Source organism: Lolium rigidum, chromosome 1, assembly GCF_022539505.1.
Source record: "Lolium rigidum isolate FL_2022 chromosome 1, APGP_CSIRO_Lrig_0.1, whole genome shotgun sequence".
Lineage (NCBI taxonomy): Eukaryota > Viridiplantae > Streptophyta > Magnoliopsida > Poales > Poaceae > Lolium > Lolium rigidum.
In genome coordinates this window covers 126,027,930-126,040,580 of record NC_061508.1, presented here as the reverse complement: position 1 = coordinate 126,040,580, position 12,651 = coordinate 126,027,930, and the positions used below count along the sequence as shown (strand labels likewise).

At 54.0% G+C, this 12,651-nt stretch overlaps 1 protein-coding gene across 1 annotated transcript; it reads left to right on the top strand.

Annotated features, from left to right (window-relative positions):
• The first annotated feature begins 2,107 nt into the window (after window positions 1–2,107).
• LOC124669239 (ABC transporter B family member 1) lies at window positions 2,108–7,729 on the top strand. Its single transcript, XM_047205921.1, has 4 exons — window positions 2,108–3,375; window positions 3,475–3,791; window positions 3,878–4,101; window positions 5,118–7,729. Exons 1-4 carry the CDS (start codon window positions 2,207–2,209, stop codon window positions 7,470–7,472), a joined length of 4,065 nt encoding a protein of 1,354 aa, XP_047061877.1. The 5' UTR covers window positions 2,108–2,206; the 3' UTR covers window positions 7,473–7,729.
• The last annotated feature ends 4,922 nt before the right edge of the window (window positions 7,730–12,651 follow it).

Below are 12,651 nucleotides of genomic sequence, written 5' to 3'. Positions count from 1 at the left end.
TTCTTTCTTCTGAGCCTGGTTGTGCTTCTGTTTGCCCACATTGTGTCCGCCCACTCATGCCTCTTGTTCTTCTAAGCCTGACTATCACTCTGACTAACACCATGGTTATAGTAAATGTCTCTTGGCATCACATCCTCCTCATCTGGGAAGAACTCATCAATACCCCACCGCAATATCCATTTGTCTAGAATGCAACATGCAAGAACAAGCTTAACTTGGGTGGGAAAAGGATGGAATGGCTTCTGATCAAGGATCTTAAACCAGTTCATCAGAGTAGCGAAAGCCCTCATTGAGATGATACCTTGTTGACCTGAAGGGTGGAACTAAACCAGGACGACAAGCATAACCCGAATCAACAAGGTAGAACTTACCCTATAGGACTTGCATGCCATCAGGTCTCTCCAAGCAGTCTGCTAGAATCGCCGCATCATGGGTCAATCCTTCCCATCCCGCTATAACATATGTGAACCTCATATGAAAATCAACAGCTTCCAACACATTTTGGCTTGTGTAATGTTTCCTCCTTTGTATGCACGCGATTCGCTTCTTGGCACTCTTGCATTGACATGAGTGCCATCAATCGCATCAATGCAATCCTGACATGAAAATGAGAAACTTGTTACGACTTTCTAAAGTAGAACAGTGTGATGCAAAAAAATGTTTTGTTGTTCACCTTGAAATATGGAAACCATCGGTAGCTGTCTTTGATCTTGGTGGGAATGTGAGCAGATGGAGGCTTGATCATCTCTTCCCCGAGCTCCCCAATCGCAAACATGACTTGCTTGAAATAGCCAGATATTATTTCAGTGGATCACCTCCATGTGTTGTGAATCACTTGAAATCTCTAGCTATGCCGAAGAACATGAAGAAACATTGCCACTTGTTCTTCAGCGAACCCCTAACCCTGAATGTGTTCACCAGGCTATTAAAAAGGGTTCTTTTCATCCTGAGCATTTGGACAATCTCTACATCGTTGTTGTTATAGATGTAGTTCAGATTATCCGTACGCTCTCTTTCACATTCAAACATACGACCATAGGTGATAGCCGGTCTGGCATTGCGACGAACCGCTCGCTCTAGGATCACAAACATCGATGCATGGATTACAGCTATGAGCGCAGCCACGTGAATGAAAAGCTTCCACCGCCTATCCTAATTTATTGTTGTTGCCTTCATAGAACGACAAATTTAGCTAAGTAACGACAATATTGGCTTCAGTTCTAATGGTTTTGACTGGTATAGGGTTAGAGGTGCTTACAATGTTGCTTGAAGCCGACGCCATGGTGTCGTCAGCGGAAAAGACGGGGAAAAGATGGTGCTCCGCATGAAACGAGGTCGCTACTGCCGTTAATCTGCGAGCCCCACCGCCTAGGGGACGAGAAACAAGAGGGTGACAGAGTTGGTGAGGCAGATACGCCTAGTACGACTTGCGGATGCCGCAGATCTAAATCCCCACCGCTGCCGCCTTCCCTCTCCGACAACGAAAATAGGGTATGGTCTCTTCTCGAAATGAGGTGACCCACTGTAGGGGACGTGAGCCTAGTTTCCCCGCCGTACCAGGTGGCCAATTTTCCCTCTCCCACCATCGCCCTCTGGCCTCTACACCCACGTGTTTCCCGCGCGCCCGACTTTTCTCCATTTATGCTGCCAGCGCCTGTTCCAGCGACAACAGACAAATCGAGCTTGCCTAGCGGGCCTATTCCAACATTGCTTTAAAGTTCGTGCGAGCCAACAACGTCGAAAAACGCTTGCCAACCAAACTCATTTTTTTGCATTTAGTAAAGAGCGCTCTGTAGTACTCCCTCCGTTTGAAAATGTAAGATGTTGAAGCACTTTTTTAATCACCCAATTTAATTTGTATCTAGTTTATTTTTAGTACTTAGGTTGACTAACTTTATGTTATATTTTGTTAGTTTTCTTATAAACACCTAAAATATCTTACATTTCCAAACTGAGGCAGTAAACGACTATTGACTATTTCCGCAGGAGGAGTGTATCCTGGCTGGGAGGATAATTCATGCCAAATAGGCTAATCTTTCCCTCCACGGTAGATTCCGACCCGTCTTATAAGGACGAAGGGGAAGGAGAAGCCGTAGCCTCTGCCAGTCCCACAGTTTTGACAAGACAAGACGGCACCACAGTACGAAACAGAGGAGAGGAGAGCAGAGCTGCACAAGGAGGGAGGAGTTTCCCCGGCTCCCCCTCCATGTCTAGCGACCCAGAAGAGATCAAGGCCCGCGTCGTCGTCCACGACGCCGGCGCCGCCGACGAGTGGGCGCGCCCGGAGCTCGAGGCCTTCCACCTCCCTTCCACATCCCAGTCCCCACACTTCTTCCAACCACCTCACCCGGAACCAGAGCAATCCAGACCGGCACCACCGCCCCTACCGGCACCTCCTTCCTCGCCGCCTCCCGCCCCCTTCGAGACCGAGCAGCTGCCGCCCAATGCCAAGCCCTCCCCCGAGGACGAGAAAAAGCCGTCCCCTCCGGCGCCGGCGGCCGCGCTTCGCGACCTGTTCCGCTTCGCCGACGGCCTGGACCGCGTCCTCATGACGGTCGGGACGCTGGGCGCGCTCGTCCACGGCTGCTCCCTCCCCGTGTTCCTCCGCTTCTTCGCGGACCTCGTCGACTCCTTCGGCTCCCACGCCGACGACCCGGACACAATGGTCCGCCTCGTCGTCAAATACGCCTTCTACTTCCTCGTCGTCGGCGCCGCCATCTGGGCGTCCTCCTGGGCGGAGATATCGTGCTGGATGTGGACCGGCGAGCGGCAGTCGACGCGGATGCGGATCCGGTACCTGGAGGCGGCGCTGAAGCAGGACGTGTCCTTCTTCGACACGGACGTGCGCACCTCCGACGTCATCTACGCCATCAACGCGGACGCGGTCATCGTGCAGGACGCCATCAGCGAGAAGCTCGGCAACCTCATCCACTACATGGCCACCTTCGTGGCCGGCTTCGTGGTGGGCTTCACCGCCGCGTGGCAGCTGGCGCTCGTCACGCTCGCCGTGGTGCCGCTCATCGCCGTCATCGGCGGCCTCACCGCCGCCACCATGGGCAAGCTCTCCGGCAAGAGCCAGGACGCGCTCTCCAGCGCCAGCAACATCGCGGAGCAGGCGCTGGCGCAGATACGGATCGTGCAGTCCTTCGTGGGCGAGGAGCGCGTCGCGCGGGCCTACTCGGCGGCGCTGGCGGCCGCGCAGAGGATCGGCTACCGCAACGGCTTCGCCAAGGGCCTCGGCCTCGGCGGCACCTACTTCACCGTCTTCTGCTGCTACGCGCTGCTGCTCTGGTACGGCGGCCACCTCGTCCGCGCCCACCACACCAACGGCGGGCTCGCCATCGCCACCATGTTCTCCGTCATGATCGGCGGAATGTAAGCAGCGCTACCCTTCTCTTTAATCAGTTAGTTGCGACAACATTTCTAGCAGCGAATGATTAGTGACATGCTGATGCATTGATTGTCCTAATGCAGCGCTCTCGGGCAGTCGGCGCCGAGCATAGCGGCGTTCGCCAAGGCGAGGGTGGCGGCGGCGAAGATCTTCCGGATCATCGACCACACGCCGGGCATCTCGCAGGACGGCGACACCGGCGTGGAGCTGGACTCCGTGACGGGGCGGCTGGAGCTGAAGAATGTGGAGTTCGCGTACCCGTCCCGGCCGGACATGCCGGTCCTGCGCAGCTTCTCGCTGACGGTGCCGGCCGGGAAGACGATCGCGCTGGTGGGCAGCTCCGGGTCCGGCAAGAGCACCGTGGTGTCCCTGATCGAGAGGTTCTACGACCCCAGCTCAGGTCTGTGACCATTAATTCCCATTTGAAAGAAGAGAGAAGATATCTATGTGAATTACTAATGATAATGTTTATGTATGCTCGAGCAGGTGAGATCATGCTTGACGGCGTTGAGCTCAAGGATCTGAAGCTGCGGTGGCTGCGTTCGCAGATCGGGCTGGTGAGCCAGGAGCCGGCGCTGTTCGCGACGAGCATCCGGGAGAACCTGCTGCTGGGGAGAGACTCGGCGACGCAGGTGGAGATGGAGGAGGCGGCCAGGGTCGCCAACGCCCACTCCTTCATCATCAAGCTCCCCGACGGCTACGACACGCAGGTGCGTCCTTCCCATCACCAACACCCCTTTTCAGCCCCTTTTCACCACCGCCTACGAGCTTAGCCATGCCCTTTTTCCCTTTCGCTTTCACCAGCCTTTACCTCGTCACATCCACCGTTTTTCTCCTTTGCCATGGATTACCTAGCTTAAGCTAGATACCCCGGCACAGATCGGATGCTTGGTACTGTGTTTGTTTGCTTGTTAGGCAACATGATGACACCTTCTCCTCCGGGCTCCATCACAGTCACATCACGGCGCCCTTATTGTTAATCATATTCCTCCACTCCACTCTCCACCTACAGTCACTCACACTACTCGATGGAGGAAGAAAGAAGAAGTGGAGGCAATTGTTAGGAGCATGTTGCTTTCAAATGTGGTAACGAGTTACCAGTAACAGTCACATGCCTTGCCTAGTATCTTTCTCTCTTTTGAAAGGTCCCTTTCCCAGCACAAACTAACACAATCAGCCAACTCAGGCAGGCCCATATGATTAAGATGGTTTCTACACTACTCTTTTACTCACCTTTCCGCAACATTTTACTACTCCAGCCCAGTAGGAATCCCCACTGAGATCCAAAGCGGGGAATCCAAATTCCAGGGCGGCATTTTGTCAGGAATGTCAAGTTGATCTCGCAAGGATCAACAACCACGCTTTGTCCACTACGTACCATATAAAATCTTATTTTTCAGTAGTGACAGAGCTGTTTACTTGACCAAAGCTGGGATTGGTTTATTGATCCTAGCACATGCGCTACTGATCAATCACTCTTCCCCAGTAACACAAAGCACTTCCAGCTAAACTATTGATCGAGACCGACCCAGCACATGTCACGATGCCCCATTCCCAGTCAAAATTCCATCAAAAACAATTCATGAACTACAGTTTTATATTTCAGTCAAATTTATGCTGGTTTCCGGTCAAAACCCCGACATAAACAAGTGTACATACTACTGCTGATGAGTGTAGAGCAATGATGCTGACAAGTCAACATGTTTGACCACGGCCATGCATGCAGGTTGGGGAGCGCGGCCTGCAGCTCTCCGGCGGCCAGAAGCAGCGGATCGCCATCGCCCGTGCCATGCTCAAGAACCCGGCCATCCTTCTCCTCGACGAGGCCACCAGCGCGCTGGACTCCGAGTCGGAGAAGCTCGTGCAGGAGGCGCTGGACCGCTTCATGATCGGCCGCACCACCCTCGTCATCGCGCACAGGCTCTCCACCATCCGCAAGGCCGACCTCGTCGCCGTCCTGCAGGCCGGCGCCGTCTCCGAGATGGGCCCGCACGACGACCTCATGGCCAGAGGTGACAGCGGCGCCTACGCCAAGCTCATCCGCATGCAGGAGCAGGCGCACGAGGCGGCGCTCGTCAGCGCCAGGAGGAGCAGCGCCAGGCCCTCCAGCGCCCGCAACTCCGTCAGCTCGCCCATCATGATGCGCAACTCCTCCTACGGCCGCTCGCCCTACTCCCGCCGCCTCTCCGACTTCTCCACCGCCGACTTCAGCCTGTCCGTGATACACGACCCGTCGGGCCACCGGATGGGCATGGGCATGGAGAAGCTCGCGTTCCGCGCGCAGGCCAGCTCCTTCTGGCGGCTGGCCAAGATGAACTCGCCGGAGTGGGGCTACGCGCTCGCCGGCTCCGTGGGCTCCATGGTGTGCGGCTCCTTCAGCGCCATCTTCGCCTACATCCTCAGCGCGGTGCTCAGCATCTACTACGCGCCGGACCCGCGGTACATGGACCGCGAGATCGCCAAGTACTGCTACCTGCTCATCGGCATGTCCTCCGCCGCGCTGCTCTTCAACACGGTGCAGCACCTCTTCTGGGACACCGTCGGCGAGAACCTCACCAAGCGCGTGCGTGAGAAGATGCTCGCCGCCGTGCTCCGCAACGAGATGGCCTGGTTCGACATGGAGGCCAACGCCAGCGCGCACATCGCCGCCAGGCTGGCGCTCGACGCCCAGAACGTGCGCTCCGCCATCGGGGACCGCATCTCCGTCATCGTGCAGAACTCCGCGCTCATGCTCGTCGCCTGCACCGCCGGGTTCGTCCTGCAGTGGCGCCTCGCGCTCGTGCTCCTCGCCGTCTTCCCGCTCGTCGTCGGCGCCACCGTGCTGCAGAAGATGTTCATGAAGGGCTTCTCGGGTGACCTGGAAGGCGCGCACGCCAGGGCCACGCAGATCGCCGGCGAGGCCGTGGCCAACGTGCGCACCGTCGCGGCGTTCAACTCCGAGGACAAGATCACCAGGCTCTTCGAGGCCAACCTGCAGAGGCCGCTCCGGCGCTGCTTCTGGAAGGGGCAGATCGCCGGGATCGGCTACGGCGTGGCGCAGTTCCTGCTCTACGCGTCCTACGCGCTGGGCCTGTGGTACGCCGCGTGGCTCGTGAAGCACGGCATCTCAGACTTCTCCAAGACCATCCGCGTCTTCATGGTGCTCATGGTCTCCGCCAACGGCGCCGCCGAGACGCTCACGCTGGCGCCGGACTTCATCAAGGGCGGCCGCGCAATGCACTCGGTGTTCGAGACGATCGACCGCGCGACCGAGATCGAGCCCGACGACGTGGACGCCGCGCCCGTCCCGGACAAGCCTAGGGGCGACGTGGAGCTCAAGCACATCGACTTCTCGTACCCGTCGCGGCCGGACATCCAGGTGTTCCGGGACCTGAGCCTGCGCGCCCGCGCCGGCAGGACGCTGGCGCTGGTCGGGCCCAGCGGGTGCGGCAAGAGCTCCGTGCTGGCGCTCATCCAGCGCTTCTACGAGCCAACCTCCGGACGCGTGCTGCTGGACGGCAAGGACATCCGCAAGTACAACCTCAAGGCGCTGCGGCGGGCGGTGGCCATGGTGCCGCAGGAGCCGTTCCTCTTCGGCGGCACCATCCACGACAACATCGCGTACGGGCGGGAGGGCGCGACGGAGGCGGAGGTGGTGGAGGCGGCGACGCAGGCGAACGCGCACAAGTTCGTGTCGGCGCTGCCGGAAGGGTACAAGACGTGCGTGGGCGAGCGCGGGGTGCAGCTATCCGGCGGGCAGCGGCAGCGGATCGCCATCGCGCGGGCGCTGGTGAAGCAGGCGCCCATCATGCTGCTGGACGAGGCGACGAGCGCGCTGGACGCCGAGTCGGAGCGGCACGTGCAGGAGGCGCTGGACCGCGCGGGGACGGGCCGCACCACCATCGTGGTGGCGCACCGGCTGGCGACGGTGCGGAACGCGCACACCATCGCGGTGATCGACGACGGGAAGGTGGTGGAGCAGGGGTCGCACTCGCACCTGCTCAACCACCACCCCGACGGATGCTACGCGCGGATGCTGCAGCTGCAGCGGCTCACGCCGCACGCCGCCGCCGTGCCCGGACCGTCCGCGTCCAACGTCTGATTAGATCGTCACGTTTCCATTGCAACGGGCTTTGCGTTTTTTTGCTGTAGGATCTTCTTTTTCTGTTTGTTGTTGGCGGGGGATCACAATTGACAAGGTGCGCGTGCTGCTGTGATGGCATACAGCAGAGCAGAATGAAATTGATCGTTGTAAGTAGACAGCTCCCAGCCCACGACATGTATTTAGCTAGCCTCACTTATATATTATGGACTGAAAATTGTGAAAAAGATGCCATGCTATTGTTTTAGATTCTCAAATTGACTGCTGAATATGGATATAGAATAGAACAGACTCCCCACCTCCGCATCGCCTAACCCTAGATGGCATAGAGGCAACTCTCCCGCCAGCCTTCATTCCCTACCCGTGCTCCCCCCTCGTTGCCGCCAGAAGACCCACCGGGTTAAAATCGCGCGGCGACGGGGCTCTTTCCCTTGCGAGGCGGCATTTCTTCTGGCGGTGGTGACGCGTGGCAGGGCTGGCGGCGAGTGTGATGTGGCGACATAACAGAAGGCGCATCCTCCCTCACGGTGAACGCGCTCCTATTGCGGTCGTGAGCCCCATCCTCACTCAGCCTAGATAGGGCAGGGCTTGCTCTTGGCAGCAGGTCAAAGCGGTGGCATCGGTTGGGAACCGTGGTGGTGCCGCCGGCGGCAGACTGGATCCCCACCGTCTAGCTCCCGTTTCCAATGGTAGTGGGACAGTTGTCAACACCTCCTGCTCCGTGGCTCACCTCTCGTCGCTGGTAAGATTAGTGTAACACCCCGAAGAATAGGACTCTGAAAGGATAGAAGAGAATATGTGCATTTGCATATCATGCATCTCAAAATGAGGGGGAATTTAATTGTTTTTGAAGTTTAGTTACAAATGTTGAGTTCGAATTAAAGTGATGGAATTGAACTAGGTCATCACTAGGATTTGAATTCAAATTTCAACATGACTTTGTCTATTTCAAAATTTGAGGAAATTAAAACAAATATTCGACACCACATTAGATAATAATGAACTGAATGAATATTTTATTATTCATCAGAACATTTGAGAATCTGCATCATAAGTAAATAGATCTTTTTTTACGGAACCTCGTCTGAGGGCGGGGAGCTCCCGCATTGCATTATAAGAAGAGGGAAAGTGGTCTAGGTAATAAGGGAAATCGGACCCGAAGACCATACATGCACGGTTAATTAAGGAAAATCGGCAAAAAACGCACACCACGTACACCTAAATACGGATCGAGGAACATCGTCCGATCCAGATACAAGAGTCCCTAGGTCCAAAGCCATCGGAAACACCTTGTACCCATCCAAGTCAACACCTGCAACCTCTAGAGAACTCAACCAACAATATGGGTGCTCGCGACAAACCTCATGACCGCGACTAAGCATTTACCTCTACCAACTCTCGAACCGCCTGGGCCATCGTTGGTGTGATAGGCTTCTTACACATTGGTAGATAAGACTTCATTTTCTCTTGCATCTCTTCCTCGGAGCCTTTATTTGAGGTCACTTCCTTTGGCAGATCTCTGAAAGACTCTGCCAACCTATGTTGAGCGCGCCTGGCAGTTGGGATGCTTCAATCCTTGTTCTTATTTTCAGGACGTCCACTACGCCTCCTGGCACATGTAGAGGCCCCTTCAAATTGCACAAGGATCAGCGCATGGAGCAACGAAAGTGGCTCAATGCAGCAATGCAGCAATAACTGCTCAAGTACTCATCTAGTAAGGTGGACGAAGCCGGGCCAGGTGGCACGCCATTGCCACCAAGCGGATAGTTGGGCTTGTCCGACATCTCCATGCCATTGCCCAAAGGCACAGAGTCAGCAACCTTGGCCTGCTTCTCCACGCCTTAATCTGGGGCAGGACACCATCCAAACCAGGGGGTACATCCGAGGTTTGCTCCCACACATCCATCTCCGACGAGTAGCCAACAACAAAATCTGCATCTATCTCCTTACCAACTGCCACACCAATAGACCCAGAATCCTCATGCTCGTCCGGCACCGATGAATTGGCAAGAACAAGGCTGCCACCAAGCGCTTACATAAGATCTGAGGTAGCACTAAAATGAGCTAGTAAGAACAAATTATAATACATAGATTAAATGAAATAATTCCTTAACCTCACAAAAATTGAACGCGTCATAATATGTTCACCTGTAGTTGTCCAAATTGAGCTCCAAGACAAAACTCCAGGCAGTAAACCGACATGCCCATTTAGGCAAACTCATAACTGAATAGAAATATAATAAGTAATCACAGAAACCTTGCACCTGCACCAAAGACCAAAATAGAGAGAAAGTTCACTACAGTGCACCAACCTTAGACGAACCTTAGTCATTCATGCATGGCATTGAGGTATCAGAACGTCAGTGACCAGACTCAGGACACTACAAATAGCCAATGATCCACGACCTCGGGCCTCATAACTCACTGTCTAGCATAGACTACAAACACACAATAGAGAGGGATCTTAGAGCAAGAGCAAGCACAGCTCGAGGAGGAACGTAAAATAGTTTTTCATGAAGGAAGAAGAAGAGCTACTCTGCAAAGGTTACCACTAGATCCTTAGGAATAGAAGTAACAGACGGAAAGGTTACCACTAGATCCTTAGGAATAGAAGTAACAGACGGAAAGGTTACCACTAGATCCTTTTTTGTTTCTTGGTTTTTTTTTGGCCGTGTGTATCCGTACTGCCATTAGGGTTGCGTTGTTGCAGATGCTGGATGTAATCGGCATCTCTTGATATTAATATATTTTATTTATCGAAAAAGAAAGGTTGGGAATTTATCCAAAGAATCAACACATTTGCAAGCACCAGCAGGGCATGCCCTGATTGTTGGGTAGCAAACACTAGCTGATACGGGCATGCAGGTTTATGTGGAGCCCAATTTTCAGACTCCATCAGCCTAGTTATCTTGTTTTATGTAATGGTCATATGTGGGCTAATTAGAGTTTTTATTGAGTTGAGTCAGTTTGGTTTGGGTCTGTCCAAACCAAGGTAGAGAGGCCCACTAGGGGCTGGCCGGCCAACCCCTCATATAAGGGTGGACACGGCTAGGGTTTAGGGGGAGAACTAGTTGGAGTTAATATTAGACGCTATCGCGTGTGTGCTTGGTGAAGCATCCCTCCGGGGACGGCGCCGCCGTTTATCTATTATTGTTGCTGCGGAGGTTCTTGTGTTCATCAAGGATTGTCGTGCTTTGGTCTTGAGACATGGTGATCTCCATCACGTTGCTTGCTGGATTTATCCCCTACTTCAGGTTGCGTTCCGCGCGTAATTGGAGGTATCTATCTACTCGGATTCTCGCTGTGAAAGATCGGGCAACACCAAGGAGGATCTACTGGGATCCCCCTTATCATGTGGTATCAGATTTCTGGGTTGCTCACAGCGAGGTTTTGTTGATCGATCTCTTCGGATCGATTTGCATCGGAGAAGATTGGCTCTAGGTTGAAGGAGTTTGGTTGGAGGAAGATTGGTGCTGTTGTGGTGCAGTTTACCTATCATCCATGGCTGTTTCAGGTGTCAAAATCGTGAAATTTGGTGTTTGGATCGGGAAGAAGAAGCAAAATCGCGACCCGATCCGGCCCCGGGGCCGGCCGACCGACTTCAAGACCGGCCGGGCCGGTGCCAGCCACGGCCAAACCGGGTCCTAGGCCGTCCAGACCGGCCAAGACCGGGCCCTAGGCCGGTGCCATCCGGGCCAGTTCCAGGGGCTTCTGCCCGCCCGTCCGGTTGTCCAGGCCGGTCAACCGGGTCCATGACCGGACCGTCCGTCCACTAGGCCGGTCCAACCGGGATCCCGGCCGGTCCGACCAATGTACAGGCCGGTTCGACCGGGCGGCAGACCGGCCATGCCGGTGTCCAGTCCGGCCAGACCGGGCCCCTGACCGACCAAGTTGCTGCTGTTGTTGTGTTGCCTTCGGCAGTCTTGTTTGTTTTGACAATAGATTCGTTTTGAGACGATGTGCTTGGCTTACGGTGTTCGCGTGGCAAGAAGTCCAATTATGTTTTCAATGATTATCTGGACATTAGGTTGGGAATACAACGTCATGCATCCAAGCTTGGTTGGTATCTACACCATTTGGCGACAGTTGAGGAGTATGAGGATTGGGAGAAGAACATGGAATTGGGTTTCCATCGATGTTGCCGATACAAAGGAAAGTTCAGTGTTTATGATGCATATGTCCTCGCTCACCGGCGTGTGGATGAGGAGTTAGACCATTGTTGGCGTGATGCGGTTGACAGAGGTGAATTTTCTTGTACTTGGGAGGACTTCAAAACTTTTCTTCGTGGTGGTTTCATGTTTCCGTATATGGAGGAAAGTGAGCAGCCGTACGGAGTTGTGCATGCAATAGAGGAAGTTGGCAAGTGCAAAGTTCATATTCAGGAGGTTGGTCCAGTACCGACAGTTACTACGGGCAAGGTGATATCTTCAGAGGAGAAGGAACCTGGCTCTGATACCATGGGCACTATTGTTACTATGAAGGAGGATGTACCATTGAGCGGGCTGAATATGCAACTCAAGAAGGTACAAGATGATGCTTGCAAGACAGTTGACAAGGATCAGCGATGGAGTTTGTTTCAGACTCGGTGCATTATCAAGGGCAAGGCTTGCAAGTTGATGATTGATGGTGGTAGCTGTACTAATGGCATAAGCAAGACGGTGGTAGAAGCATCGGGGTTGTCTACATGACGTCTTCCTGAACCTAAACGTCTTGAGTGGTTGAATAGTTGTGGTATGCTGAAGATTACTCATAAGGTGCATGTGCCATTTACAGTTGATGATTATGTTGATGAGATAGAGTGCGATGTATTGCCATTGGAGGTGTGTGGTTTGCTACTTGGGCGTTCTTGGCAGTATGATCGTAATGTGACACATGCTGGGAGAGCAAATACATATTCTTTTATGCATGGTGGAAAACAGCAGACTTTGAAGCCTATGGGTGATGATCATATAAAGTTCGATGTGGAGTTAGTGGTGTGTAAGGAGAAGTTGCACAAGCCTAATGTGCAGCATGAGGTACATGATGTTCCGAGCGTCGATGTTGGTGATGTTTCAACCATGCATGTAGATGACAAGTCAGTTCTTGTTGGTGACAAGCCGGATGAAGCTACACTTGTTGTTGATGTGGATGCTACAACATGTACTACAATTCCAGTTTGTGTTGATGTCAGTATACAGAC